Raw genomic sequence first — 15,545 nt, 5'->3', positions numbered from 1 at the left:
CTGAACCCTCGGGCTGAGCCGAGCTGGCCCGGCTCACAGCCAACAACGTGCGTGAGTGCTGAGCTACGTGGTGCCTGGCACCTCTCTTAGCTTGGTGCTCTAGGTGGCCGCCTGAGTGGCCTCTATGGTAGGCTGACCATATGAAAAGGCGGACAGGGCTCCTGTGTCTTTAACAATTGTATTGAAAAGGAAATTACAGCAGGTGTCATTTGTAAATATGGAGAACTTGTTGAAATTTCCTCTTCATCACACCAGTTAAAGTTGCAGGTGCCCTGCCCTCTTAAATCTGGTCACTCTAGTATAGCTCCTGCAGCTTTAACTGTTGTGATGAAGATGGAATTTCACCAGGTTCTCCATATATACAAAAGACACCTGCTGAAATTCCCTTTTCTATGCAACTGTTAAAGATACAGGAGCCCCGTCCTCCTTTTCGTAGGGTCACCCTACTCTATGGTAGCACCAGCCCTGGAGATAGGGTGACCCTATGAAAAGGAGGACAGGGCTCCTGTAACTTTCACAGTTGCATAGAAAAGGGAATTTCAGCAGGTGTCATTTGTATATGTGGAGACCCTGGTGAAATTCCCTCTTCATCACAGCAGTTAAAGCTGCAGGAGCTATAAGATGTTTTTAAGAAGTTTTTAAAATGTTTCTAGGATGTTTTTTAGGGTGTTTTTAACAATGTATGTTATGTTTTAATTGAGTATTATGTGTTTTGTCATTTATTGTTGTTGATCAAAATGGAGAGGCGGGTAAGAAATAAATTTACTATTATTATTATTATTATTATTATTATTATTATTATTATTATTATTATTGTGACCAGATTTAAAAGAGGGCAGGGCACCTGCAGCTTTAACTGTTGTGATGAAGAGGGAATTTCACCAGGTTCCCCATATATACAAATGACACCTGCTGAAATTCCCTTTTCAATACAACTGTTAAAGACACAGGAGCCTGGTCCTCCTTTTCCTAGGGTCACCCTATGTGAGATCGCCTGCTAAAACTGCAACTATCCCAGTAGGCTGACTTGGGAGTAAGTCTGACTGAACTCAGTGGCACTCACTGCTGCATACATAACTAAGGCCAGGCTGCAAGATCCCCGACTTTTAATGTATGCACCTTTAAAGGCTAACAAACAGTTGCTTAACTTTGTATTTTAACAAGCTTTTCTACGCGCGCACTTTATAATGCCTTTGTAGGTAGGAGTGAGGTTTAAAACTGTGATTATTATTTTGGGGGTGGTGGTGGAGGGGGTCCCTTCCCATGGAGAAGTTACTTTCAAGTCAGTGCAAAGTCCTTGGCCTGTGATTAAAAGTCTTTTGCCAATTAGCACTCAACAAGCCCCATTCACTTTCTCCTCCACCCCTCCCCGTTCAAGATGAGTAGGAGACTAATAAGGCTGCGATAAAAGGGCAAAAGGCACCGAGACAGCCAAAAAGGGGATTAATGAGCCTCCTCGGTTTATTTGTCTCCCTAACAGCTGAACTGTTACATCTATTGATGCTCTTCAAAGGAGCTTTGCTGTGAACCTTGCAGGCTCCAGTGGGCATCTTCAAACCACGGAGGACGGGAGGGCTGCAGCGTCTCCCTCGGTGTCACGCCAAAACCAATAAAGGCCCAGAAGATCAGGTCATGAAACGTCAGCTGCCCACGGCTACCACCCGTGCCAGCATCCCACCGCTGCCACCATTGCTGTCACCGCCTCCGCAAAAACCCAAACCCTTTTGAGGCGGATTTCCCAGCAGCTGACAAAGGGCGAATCCCACGTTGGGAATTGTGCGGTTCGGGCCTTGTCAAGGTCTTCACAGCCACCCTTGTGTTGAAGCACCTCGGTGACTGGCATCTCGCTCAAAAAGCTCGCCCCCCCTCTCCCCGATGACCGTGCCCCCCCCCCGCAGCCCTTAACGGCTTATGACATCACAAAGGGCACTCCAAACAGATGCCTACATGGCATCCTGCAGCACTTTTAAAAGAGAATTAGTGGTTTTAATTATGGCCATCATCTGAAAGGGAACCCAGGCGAGTTCACTAGGAGACCTTTGATCATGGACCTCTGTGAGTACAATGGTGCGGAACTGTGACTACTCCTCGTCAGGGGAGGAGGGGGCTTTTTTTTCCGCCCCTGAATAGCTCACCAGTGATCTTTGAATGCAGGCAAGCTCCTAAAACCCTCCCTCTTCATTAAGCGGACATTTCTATACAGGGGCCTATATAGCGCTCCGGAGTCTAGGAGCTATACAATTGGAAAGGAAAAGAAATCCTACAGATTCTGGCTACTACTTAGGAAGTGCTGAAGGGCCGTGAGTGACTTAATTCATTAAAACAGGTTGCTATTAATTAACTGTCATAATCAAATAAAGAGCCATTATTTGCATTTCTTAACGTCGTTCCCTTTAGTTCATGCGCTGGTTAAGGGAAAAGATTCTTGTAACAAAAAAAATGAATTTATTTAAGGGGGGGTGAGGGGATAAAAGCACACGTATGCACGTGAGAGAGAAAGGGAAGAGGTGGGGGGGGAGAAAAGTGGGGGGGGCAAGACACGCCTCCCCTGAAAGTTCCCCCCTTTCAACATGTAGGCAAGAGAATCGGCAGCTAATTACAATGGCCAGATCAGCCAAGGGAACAAATAGGGAGGTAAAACACAAATAGGAAAGTAATTAGGGAAATGCAAAAAAATGTGTTTACTTGGCAACCGGTTTGTGCAACTGAGATGAACGGAACAGCGCGGACCCTGCTTGTTTGATCAACTTTGCAAGGCCGGGACTACAGAATCGAATTTAAAATTCTGCCACTTGGCTCCATCCAAACATCGTTTGGGGAGCGCAGCGCCTACAAAGAAGACTCCCGTTCGCCCACGGACGTTGTGGGAGGAAGGATCAGGCCTTGATCTCAAAGCGCAGGATGGATGGATGATGACAAACCTTTCTTTGCTTTCAGACGTGTCCCAAGCCACGTTGGCAAGCATCTGTCAGTTGTAAAAGAGGGCAGGGCGGTTCAGGTGAAGGGTGACCGTATGGGAAGGAGGACAGGGCTCCTGTATCTTTAACGCAGGGTGACCATATGGAAAGGAGGACAGGGCTCCTGTATGTTTAACGTAGGGTGACTGTATGGAAAGGAGGACAGGGCTCCTGTAGATTTAACGTAGGGTGACCGTATGGGAAGGAGGACAGGGCTCCTGTAGCTTTAACGTAGGGTGACCATATGGAAAGGAGGACAGGACTCCTGTAGCTTTAACGTAGGGTGACCATATGGAAAGGAGAACAGGGCTCCTGTAGCTTTAACTTAGGGTGACTGTATGAAAAGGAGGACAGGGCTCTCATATCTTTAACGTAGGGTGACCATAAGGAAAGGGGGACAGGGCTCCTGGATCTTTAACATAGGGTGACCTTATGGAAAGGAGGACAGGGCTCCTGGATCTTTAACGTAGGGTGACTGTATGGAAAAAAGGATTACAGGGCTCCTGTAGCTTTAACGTAGGGTGACCATATGGAAAGGAGGACAGGGCTCCTGTGTCTTTACAGCTGTAGAGAAAAGGGAATTGCAGCAGGTGTCATTGGTATGCCTGCAGTACCCAGTGAAATTCCCTCTTAATCGCAACAGTTAAAGCTGCAGGAGCCCTGCCCTCTTTTGTATCTGGTCATGCTAGGCAGGGCTCCTGCAGCTTTAACTGTTGCAATGAAGAAATGAGATCTCATAGAACTGTTGCTATGAGATCTTTACCGTTACGGTTTCTTTCCAGAGGTGTATATCTGATGAAGTGGACTTTAATCCACAAAAGCTAATGGCATAAAAATGGCTGGTCCTCTAAGCTGCCACAGGGTTGACGTTGTTGTTTATATTTTAATCCTTTAAAATGTAAAGTTTGCATCATGAATTTTTGTCTTGTAATATCTTGTCCGTTCATATTTTGTAATGTATTTATTTAATAATAATCTAGAAAGAGAAGGACAAGTAGGAGGTATTCAGCCACAAGAATGAAGAAGCTGTGTGTTTTCCATATCACACAAAAGTACACTAGGGCTGTGCAAGGAACCCCACACACACACACACGCTTCGGAGCTTCCGAATCAGCCCCAATCTGCCGCAATCCCGATCTGATTCATTTTGGATCTGGATCCGAAGTGGTCATTTGTTGCAGGTTCACAGGCGTGTGGCTGACTGGGAACCCATCAGACTCCCCGCTCTCTCCCTGTTCTCGCTCATCCCCTGCTCCCCAGAAACGACCCTTTATGGCTGCCGTAGTTTGAACATTAGATCTAAGAAATGACAGAGCCGCGATCTGCCTTAAAAAATGGTGGCTCACATTGGACAGGGGGCTGCCGGCTGGGTCAGGTAAGTCCCATGGGTGGTCAGTGGCAGTGGCTCACTATCGCTTCGGGTCGGGCCGAAACACTTCAGGACCGATCCACTCTGCTCCAGACCACTTATTTATTTTTATTTATTTAAAACATTTGTACCCCGCCCTATATCACTAGGATCTCAGGGCAGCGTACAGATAAAATTATACAATATAAAACAATAAATATACACAGCTAAAAACAAATTAAACCAGTTTTATCCTGGGTGTGCTATTTTATACTGGATTTTGTATTTTGTGTTTTTAACCTCTTTGTTGTTTTATTATGGTTTTAATTTCTGTGAAACGCCCAGAGAGCTTCGGCTATTGGGCGGTATAAAAAGGTAATAAATAAATAAATAAATAAATAAATAAACCACTTCAACTCAATCCAGGCCTGATCTCGGTTCGGGTCGAAGCAGACCAAATCAGCCCGCTTCAGTTCATGATCCAGATTCTGGCGTCAGGTGTTGCACAGCCCTAAAGCACACCCAGTATTTTTAAAAGCCTAGCTATATGCTTTTTCAGAGGAGGGCAACCAGGATGATCAGAGGTCTGGAAATAAAGCCCTATGAAGAGAGACTGAAAGAACTGGGCATGTTTAGCCTGGAGAAGAGAAGATTGAGGTGAGACATGATAGCACTCTTCGAATACTTGAAAGGTTGTTACACAGAGGAGGGCCAGGATCTCTTCTCGATCCTCCCAGAGTGCAGGACACGGAATAATGGGCTCAAGTTAAAGGAAGCCAGATTCCAGCTGGATATCAGGAAAAACTTCCTGTTAGAGCAGTACGACAATGGAATCAGTTACCCAGGGAGGTTGTGGCCTCTCCCACACTAGAGGCCTTCAAGAGGCAGCTGGACAAGCATCTGTCAGGGATGCTTTAGGGTGGATTCCTGCATTGAGCAGGGGGTTGGACTCCATGGCCTTGTAGGCCCCTTCCAACTCTGCTATTCTGATTCTATGCAGACACTCTCTAAAGCAAGGGATGTGTGGCCATCCAGATGTTTTTGGACTGCAGCTCTCATCAGCCCTAGCCAGCATACCCAATGGTGAGGGATGATGGGAGTTGCAGTCCAGCAACATCTGGACGGCCCCATGCTTGCTCTAGAGACCCTGTGTCCACTCAACAGGATGGGGCTGGTAGAGGGCTCATCTCTTTGGCAGCTAAAGGGGCACAGCTGGGTCTGAAGCAGCCTTCTCCAACCTGCTCTCCAGATGTTTTGGGTGTCCATTCCTATCAGCACCAGCCAGCATGGACAATAGTCAGGGATAATAAATAATAATAAATAATAATAATCCTGGGATGAAGTCCGAAACACCTGGAGGGCACCAGGTTGGAGAAAGCTGCTTTGAAGGATGAGGTCTACCAAACCAGAGAAGGCCAAGCTGTTTTCTTTCATCTTCCACTTTTGAGAACTCTCAAAGAGAGACTCTCAGTGCAACTACATCTTCCGGCAGGCCATGAAACTACTGTGGAAAACCGCGTCCGTGTCATTTCCCAATAATGTGCTGCGTTGCTTACCCTGTGGCATGATGTTGCCATGTGATGTGCTTTTCCTCATTCCTCCGCATCGGCTGCCAGGGAAACATGCCTTGTGACGACCCCGTGACACAAGCCAAGCAAGCTACATGTTCCAGAACGACAGGGAGAGCCAAGCACTGGCAGACCAGTGGCCTGTTTCCACCTACCGTATTTCTTCGATTGTAAGACGCCGTCGATTGTAAGACACGCACTAATTTCAGTACCACCAACAGAAAAAAACAACCCTAAGACACACCCGCGATTCTAAGACGCACCCCGTTTTTAGAGATGTTTATATGGGGGGGGAAAGTGTGTCTTAGAATTGAAGAAATACGGTACCAAACCATGCTCAAGGTTCTGTTGCTGACATACAAAGCCCTAAGTAACTTGAAACCAGGATACCTTTGCAGCGTGCCTTCGCCTATGGACATTCAGCCCACCTTAAGATATTCAGAGGATGCCTCGTTGGCTTTTACAATGTCCCCATGTCACATTTCAAAAGTGGGTCTTTTCAATGGCGACTCCCATCCTTTGGAACACCCTCCCCAATACAGTTCAAAGGGCAGGGAATGTGGTGTGCTTTAAATGTGGTGTGATTTTTGTTCACATGCTTTTCCTGGCTTATAATTAGGAATGTCGGAGGAATCTGGTTGGGGGTGGGGGTTGGCAAGCTTTCGTCAGCTCTGCCCCCGGACTCCATTCCATCAGTTGGCGAGCTGAGCCAGCTGGTGGATTGTCTTTTTTTTTTTAATTTGGAGGAATAAATATTTTCATAAATTTCAGCTGCAATTTGCGCAAATTTCAGCTGCAATGTGTGTAATTTGCGGAAATTTCAGCTGCAATGTGTAATTTGCGCAAATTTCAGCTGCCGTGTGCAATTTGTGCAAATTTCAGCTGCCGTGTGCAATTTGTGCAAATTTCAGCTGCCATGTGTGCAATTTGCGCAAATTTCAGCTGCCATGTGTGCAATTTGCGCAAATTTCAGCTGCCATGTGTGCAATTTGCGCAAATTTCAGCTGCCATGTGTGCAATTTGTGCAAATTTCAGCTGCCGTGTGCAATTTGCTCAAATTTCAGCTGCAATGTAATTTGTGCAAATTTCAGCTGCCATTTGTGTAATGCCTATTTCTGCAAATAAAAAAAACTTCTGTAAAATCCCTATCCCTTTGTCATCTTGCATTTATCGTTGTCAGCTTAAATGTTTAGGTGTTGTATTATACATGTACTTTAAACTGGGATTTTAAATATTTTTGTAAATAAACCACTTTTAGATTTTACTATATTAAGGTGTACATGAGTGTTACTAATAAATAACAATATGCCTATAATTTCAACTTTACTTGCCTAGTTTTTAGGGATGCTTACCAAATTCTCGTCATCTGAACTTCTCCCAGGATTTGGGGAGAAGTGTCTTCTTTAACACCTTCTCCAAAGCTTTTTGTATTTTGGCAAACATCTGATGGCAAGTTGAACGGCATGGGGTGGGGTGGAGGAGGTAGTCTGTATTTCAATTTTGCCCAGCTCAGTTCTTAAATACACTTTTAACCTCAACTTCTTTGTGGTGAGAAAAGGATTCTGGAAGAACAGGCTTCGAAGCAGAGGAATCCTTTATTTATTTGAGGTGTTTCCCGGTGTTTTCACAGCAGCTAATGAAATTTAAAATAAAAGAATGCAATATATACACAAAAACAAATATAAAACATCAATAAAAAATGACTGTGACAGAAGAAAAAGAGAAGGCCAGATTCTAAGCAGATAAAACTCTACATCTTAAAAAGCTTGGCACCACAAAAAGATCATAGAATCGTAGAGCTGGAAGGGGCCTACAAGGCCATCAAGTCCAACCCCCTGCTCAATGCAGGAATCCACCCTAAAGCATCCCTGATAGATGGTTGTCCAACTGCCTCTTGAAGGCCTCTAGTGTGATAAAGGAAAAAGAATAGCGTCAAAAGGGTTAATGAGTGAAATAAAGAGAATATTGTTGGAGAAAGGGTCGATGGATAGTTCAGGGAAAATGGTTTGGGAGACAGATTTGAAAGTACAAATAGGACAACAGAGCTGGGAGAGACTATGGAAACAAAGAGCGTTGAGAAATATGTCAGTGAGAATAAAAGAGAATTACTTTAAAATTATATGTAGGTGGTACCTAACCCCAGTTAAATTAAATAAAATAAATAATCAGTATTCAGAAAATTGTTGGAGAGGATGTGGGGGGAAAGGAACGTATTTACATATGTGGTGGGAATGCAAATATGTACAAAAATTGTGGAAGATGGTGGTTTTAGAGATTGAAGAAATTGTGGGAATGAAGATAAAACGAACACCAAAAGTTGCATTACTGTCACTATTTAAAGATTTAAAATGTAAAAAAGAAATTAAGGAATTGATAACGAATTTGCTGACTCCAGCAAGATTGATCGTAGCTAGGAACTGGAAGATTCAAGGAGATTATTGTATTGAAGAATGGTACAAAGACGTATGGGATATAGCTATTAATGACAAATTAACTTGTAATATTAAAGTGAGAAGAGGTATAGCTAAAACAAATGATTTTGAAGGAATCTGGAAACAGTTCCTAATATTCGTGTTTTCTAAGGGTAGTGGGAAACCGCCAGCAGAAGAAAGTATGAGATTTTGGAACTAGGAATGAGATCCCAAGGTGGGGGGTGCACTTATATGTTAAGTTTGATTATATTATATAGATAAGATATTAATGTTAATCAACAATTATGTAGTATGTTTTTTTTAATTGTAATGGTGTATGTTTAAGTATTGTAGAAAATAAAAAATTTAAATAAATTTAAAAAAAAGGAATCCACCTTAAAGCATCCCTGACAGAGCTTCCACTGCTGCTGAAGAACCATCAGACAGCTACACGAACCACCCTGGGGCATCACAACTGAACTCCACTCCTGCTCCGGCATAGCCGTGAGAAGGTGTCCGAAAGCATTCACTTCCGCTTTCAACTAACCACAGTTACACGTTATGCCTAGCCTGGACAGGCCCTATCTCAACTGCACCTCAACTTAGAGGGCTGATGGATCCAAAGGATGGTCTCCCAGGAAGGTCTTGGAGGTTCACAGAGGAGAAGCTGGTCCTGAAATAAGGTGCACAGAGCTTCAAAGGTCAAAACCAGCACCATCAATCAGACCCGGAAACAGACCAGGAGCTAGAGCAGCCGTTTTCAGATTGCCACGATGTGCTCCGTCTCGGTTAGCATCCTCACAGCTGTATTTTGTACTAACTGTAATTTGTGAACTGTCTTCAAGGGCAGTATCTGAAGTGTCTATGGATCTTAGCTTATGTCTTATTCAGCAAAAACACTTGTTTTGGGTCTATTGGATGCTACATCTCTTTAATAAGTGTTTGTCTAATTCAGCTAATCGTTGGAGGTGTAATAGAGCGAATGCTTCTCTTTACGATATGTTTTGGAAATGCCCAATTGTTACCTCCTTTTGGGAGGAAGTTATTATATGGATAAACTTTGTATTGGAACACTCTTTTATATTTATGGATGTACACAATCTCTTACATTATTTACCTGCTTCCTGGAAGTTAACGCACAGTCAACATGAATGGATTCTCTGCATCCTTTTGACAGCCAAGACTGATACTACAACGCTGGAAGGATAAATGTTCACCTCCTATCATGCAATGAGTTGAGGACCTAACAACGCCATTGAAGTTCGAATAGGTGGTACAGGGGGCACTCCGGAATGGATACATCTATGGATATTTGATCTGCTTTTGCTAAGGTTTCTGTATAATCCACTTTTTCTAGAATGTTGTACCCAATTGAAATCAATTTCTTTAACCCATGTACAACAATGGAACCAGTTACTTAGGGAGGTGGTGGGCTCTCCCACACTTGAGGCCTTCAAGATGCAGCTGGATAGCCAACTGTCAGGTATGCTTTAAGGCGGATTCCTGCATTGACGTTGGACTTCATGGCCTTATAGGCCCCTTCCAACTATACTATTGTATGATTCTATGATTTATAAGAAGAATGCAGACAAGCTGGAGCATGTTCAGAGGAGGGTAATGATGATGATGAGGGGTCTGGAAACAAAGCCCTATGAGGGGAGACTGAAAGAACTGGGCATGTTTAGCCTGGAGAAGAGAAGATTGAGGGGAGACATGATAGCACTCTTCAAATACTTGAACAGTTGTCACACAGAGGAGGACCAGGATCTCTTCTCCATCATCCCAGAGTGCAGCACACAGACTAATGGCCTCAAGTTACAGGAAACCAGATTCCGGCTGGACATCAGGAAAAACTTCCTAACTTTTAGAGCAGTATGACAATGGGACCAATTCCCTAGAGAGGTTGTGGGCTCTACCACACTACAGGCATTCAAGAGGCAGCTGGACAACCATCTGTCAAGTATGCTGTTGGGTGGATTCCTGCATTGAGCAGGGAGTTGGACTCAATGGCCTTATAGGCCCCTTCCAACTTTATGTAGTTATACTATTTCTTTTTCTTTTTCTATGACCTGTTTTATGTTGTTGAAATATACCAGGGAGGGGGGGAATGAATTAAAAAACAGAATGTAATTGTCCATCTAGTCCTGAATGGCCTACTGGGGCTAACAGTGGCTTCTCTTAGGTACCAAGCACAGATAGTTTCCCCGTCACCGGCTACTTGATCCTCTTGAAAGTGGAGATGCCCACGGCTTGATGCTGGGACCTTCTGCATGCCGAGAATGTGTTCAGCCATTGCACGACGATCCCTCCCCACTGGATTATTACACGGATCCAAAAGGAATGTTACTAGGACTGTAGTTCACCTAGTCAGGCTATCTCTGTCCAGGAGAGGCTGTAACCGCTGCACAGTTTAACTGATGAAAGGGACTTTGTACCACCGAGGCCTCTTCCTCCAAAGAATGGGTTGGGTCCAATAGCACCTGCAGATTATTAACCTGATCCTTAATGCACCCCTTTCTAGAACAGGCCGAACATCACCACCCATGTTTGTAGGATGTACCCAAGCAAGGGTACATCTTCTCGATCCTCTTCTCGGTACTCTTCTCGATCCTCCCAGAGTGCAGGACACGGAATAACGGGCTCAAGTTAAAGGAAGCCAGATTCCGGCTGGACATCAGGAAAAACTTCCTGACTGTTAGAGCAGTACGACAATGGAATCAGTTACCTAGGGAGGTTGTGGGTCTCCCACACTCGAGGCCTTCAAGAGGCAGCTGGTCAGCCATCTGTCAGGGATGCTTTAGGGTGGATTCCTGCATTGAGCAGGGGGTTGGACTCGATGGCCTTGTAGGCCCCTTCCAACTCTGCTATTCTATGATTCTATGCCAGGGATCAAACCTAGGACCTTCTGTATGCAAAACAGGTGCTCTGTCCACTGAGCCACGGCCCTTTTCAATCAGCTTCAATGGATAACTCCAGATCCTAGTATTATGAGAGAAGGGAGAAACTCTTCTATCCGCTTTCTCCAGCTCATGCATAATTTTATGCGCCTCCATCGCTCCATCCCTTTCTTTTAGAATTTTTCTCCCAAACTAAGAAGTACTGCAAGTAAGCAGCCTATACCAGCCTTCTCCAAAACGGTGCCCTCCATAAACATCGGACAACAGTTCCCATCCTCCCCGGCATGGTGGGAGCTGTCGCCCAACGCATCTGGAAGACACCAGTTGGGGAAGGCTGACGGATAGGATACCTTTGCTACGAGATGATTCGACTCACATTTTCCTCTAACTTTTCCTTCCTTCCCCCTCTCAGAGATTGCTCCAAGAGCTGTTCACAGCTCATCCGATTCCAGATCCCGCCTGCAGGCCACAAGCCCACGCTACGCACGCGGCCTATGGCCACCCCTCTTCATGCTCCTCAACTGCCCACGTTCCTTCTTCAGGTGCTTTACGGCTTGCAAAATACTGCGCTGCTGAGGGTCGTCCACAGCTTTCTCCACGTAAAGGAGAAAATGCTTGATGGCTTCCGAGAGAAGCATCTCTGGGTCTTCTCTTTGCGGGTGGAAACGCAGCATCCTCTCGCAAGCAATCGCGTAGTTTTTGTGCCAGTTCACGGGGTGAGCTTCGTGCATGCTTGTGATTTCCTTGTACAGCTACAAACAAGAGAGAGAGAGAGAGAGAGAGAGAAAATTCAGTTGTGAAGACATTTCCAAAATATCTATAGAAAGGCCTACATTCATAGGACACGCCCTCATCTTTTGGCAAGTTTGAACCAACAGTCACTAAAAGAAAGTCAAGCCAGACGGATAAAATACACGTAAAAATGAAGAGTATTTGTTCAAAACAGCAGAAGGAAAAAAGCATGCCTTTTGAGCGTATATGTTCCCGACACGAACCTACCCGTACACTGCACTCAACTTCTAAGGTCCTCCTCCGAGCGCCTACTCCGATGGAAGCTCGGAGGATGGCAACAGGGGAGGGGGCCTTTTCAGTGGTGGCCCCCCGAATTATGGAACGATATCCCCAACGAACCTTCTGCCTCTGGCCCCGCCCTTCTGCCCTTGGCCCCGCCCTTCTGCCCCTGGCCCCGCCCCTTCCGCCCCACCAGCGGAATGCCCCAACCGAGGGCTTTTCTGAAACGAAACACAGCCTCCGAGCCGGAAGAGGCTCCAGGCCCGTTTCAACCCGACCCATACGCGAGTGCCTACACTGAAAGCCAACGTATACAGCTGTGCCTTGACTTCCGCCGACGTGGGAGCTGTTTCCGCGAGTTCAAAAAGGAAGAAGGCGGTCTTCATCCTGGAGCAAAGGAAAGCGGGTGGTTTATTAAAGCCGCGGCACGGATCCTTTGAACACATCCGGCACCCCTGAACCAGTGTGGATGCAGAGGGAGAGTCCGTCGTCCTGCGCTTGACGTATACATGGCTGTCCTATTGGGGTCCCCCACCCCGTTAACGTTTAGCTGGAGGAATAAAGGCTCAGGGCTAATCAAAGGAGACCTTTAACGCAGACTTCCCCAACCTCCTGTCCTCCAGATGTGATGTAATGCAACTCCCATTACCCCAGCCAGCCCCCAAGTGCGTTGTGGATGATGGGAGTTATAGTTCGATACAGGAAGCCAGATTCAGGCTGGACATCAGGAAAAGCTTCCTGACTGTTAGAGCAGTAGTACAATGGGACCAATTCCCTAGGCTCTCCCACCCTAGAGGCCTTCAAGAAGCAGCTGGACAACCACCTGTCAGGGATGCTTTAGGGTGGATTCCTGCATTGAGCAGGGGTTGGACTCGATGGCCTTAGAGGCCCCTCCCAACTCTACTATTCTATGATTCTATGATCTCAAGGGCACCAGGTTGGGGAAGACGACCTGAAAGGATTCCTTGCAAGGCAGGGAGGGATTTCCCCGGGCCCCATTTCCATCCTAGGTTCCCAACCACCAACCCCCTCAATGTGCCAATAGAACAAGCAGCCCAAGAACTACAGAAAGGGCAGCGAAAACAGATGGGTCTGATGAGCCCCTGATGAAAGCTGATTCCAGAAATGTGGGGCCACCACTAAGGAATCCCTCTCCCTCCCCCTCTCCAGGCTAAACCACACTTGGTGGTAGCAAGTGAGAAGGGCTTCTGCTGATGACCTCAAGATCGCAGGCAGGCTGGAACGGGAAACGGTGTCCTCCAAGTAACTGGGGTCCAAATCACTTCAAGGTGAAAACCAGCCCTTTCAATTGGGTTCAGAAATGCAGCCACAGCTGGTGTACTATGAGCCGACCACCCAAAGCCCCACCAATATCTGAGCGGCCGTGTGCTGAAGCAGCTGGAATCTCTGAACGGTCTTTAAAGGCAGCCCCACAAAGAACGTGCTACAGTAGCCCAGCACGGATGTCGCCGGAGCATGCAAAAAGTAATTTTTGTGAACCGCCCAGAGAGCTTCGGCTATTGGGCGGTATAAAAATGTAATTAATAAATAAATAAATAAATAAATAAATAAATAAATAAATAACCGAGGCAAGCTGTCTCCAGATAGGGGCGCAACAAGAGTACCAGCCTAAGCTGGTAAAATACACTCCTGCCCACTGCTGCCAGCTGAGCTTCTCCCAATTTGTGTCAAGCCCAAATGTCACACTTGCTCCTTCAGGGGGAGCGGAGCCCCATCTAAGACCAGATGTAATCCCCTATCCAGTCCTTTTCCAGCTTCATTGGCTGCCAGTCCAGGTCCGGGCCCGATTCAAAGTGCTGGTATTAACATTCAAAGCCCTAAACGGTTTGGGGCCAGGCTATCTGAAGGAACGCCTCCTCCCATATGAACCTGCCCGGACCCTAAGCTCACCCTCAGGGGTCCTTCTCCGCCAGCCCCTGCCAAAGGAAGTGAGGCAGGTGGCTACCAGGAGGAGGGCCTTCTCTGCTGTGGCACCCTGGCTGTGGAATGAGCTCCCTAAAGAGGTTCACCTGGCACCTACGTTAGGCGCCAGATGACCTTCCTATTTTCTCAGTATTTTAACAGTTTATCAACTTAATTTTTAACTTCGCTGTTTTAAATTTTTATTTTAAATCTGTATTTTCCGGCGTATAAGACGACTTTTTAAACCCAGGAAAATCTTCTCAAAAGTCGGGGGTCGTCTTATAGGGCGGGTGCTGTAACTTCCAAATGTACTGTTTGGGTTCTGAGGGTGTCGGGGGTTGAAGCAGGCAAAGGGAGCGCAAGCTCCTGAGTTCTCTGTGTGTGTGTGTGTGTGCGTGTGTGTGTGTGAGAGAGAGAGAGAGAGAGAAAGCGAGCGAGCGAGAGGGAGGGAGGGAAGGAAGGAGGAGAGCGAGGGGGGTCGAGCAACTCCTGACGGAGGTCTGTGTTCTGTGTGTGTGTGCGCACGCGTGTGTGAGAGATCTGAGAGGCAGAGGAGGTAATAGGATTGAAATCAAATCTTATGTTTTTTTAATTTTTATTTGGTGTGCGTTGGAAGAGGGGTAGTCTTATACGGCGAGTATATCCCAAACTCTATATTTTAACTGGAAAAGTTGGGGGTCGTCTTATACGCCCAGTCGTCTTATACACCGGAAAATACGGTAATTTCTGCATTGCTGCTCGGTTTTATCCTGGTGGTGTTTTTATATTGCATTTTATACTATGCTTTTATACTGTTTGTTTTATATTTTCAATGGTTTTTAATTTCTGTAAACTGCCCAGAGAGCTTTGGCTATTGGGCGGTATAAAAATGCAATAAATATATATTACTCTGTACAGCACCATGTACATTGATGGTGCTATATAAATAAATAATAATAATAATAATAATAATAATAATAATAAAAAAAAAATGTAATAATATTCTATCTATTTATCTATCCATCCATCCATCTATATATAATCCAAATCCTGCAATCCATGGTGCAGTGAAGTCAAGGGCGACCAGCCGGGTGCTTCCCTTCCCTTGAGAACTCATTCAGACAGGACACTGTGTGGGTGTGTTTTTTCTTTTGAGGGTGGGGGGAGCCTTACCTGGCTTGCCACATCTCTTCGTTTGCTACCGACTCCCACGAAGAAGCGTCAAACCTTAAAAAGGGAACAGAGAAGGCGCTGTGCTGGGCCAGACAGAGAAGGTCGCCAGGAGGTCAAAATGGTGGATGGTTAAAAAACGGCCCACATGGTCCATGCTTTCCCCCATTGTGGGGGAGTGGTAGGGGTTTGGACCCAGTGGATCCAAAGCTTCATCAGAATGGAAGGAGAGTGGTGCTGGATCAGACCAAAGGACCACCTAGTCCAGCGTTGTGTTCATG

At 45.9% G+C, this 15,545-nt stretch overlaps 1 protein-coding gene across 1 annotated transcript in view; it reads right to left on the bottom strand.

Annotated features, from left to right (window-relative positions):
* Positions 1-7,470: 7,470 nt before the first annotated feature.
* The window catches only part of TMEM260 (transmembrane protein 260), a 72,235-nt gene continuing 64,160 nt past the window's right edge, over positions 7,471-15,545 (bottom strand). Inside the window, exons 14-16 of the mRNA XM_063118197.1 lie at positions 15,268-15,321; positions 12,489-12,579; positions 7,471-11,933 (exon numbers count right to left, since the gene is read on the bottom strand). Of these exons, the coding sequence (XP_062974267.1) occupies positions 11,661-11,933; positions 12,489-12,579; positions 15,268-15,321 (418 nt within the window). The 3' untranslated portion in view covers positions 7,471-11,660. The remainder of the gene's footprint in view (positions 11,934-12,488; positions 12,580-15,267; positions 15,322-15,545) is intronic.

The sequence above is a fragment of the Elgaria multicarinata genome, chromosome 2, assembly GCF_023053635.1.
Source record: "Elgaria multicarinata webbii isolate HBS135686 ecotype San Diego chromosome 2, rElgMul1.1.pri, whole genome shotgun sequence".
Classification (NCBI taxonomy): Eukaryota; Metazoa; Chordata; class Lepidosauria; order Squamata; family Anguidae; genus Elgaria; species Elgaria multicarinata.
This window is presented reverse-complemented; position numbering and strand designations above follow the sequence as displayed.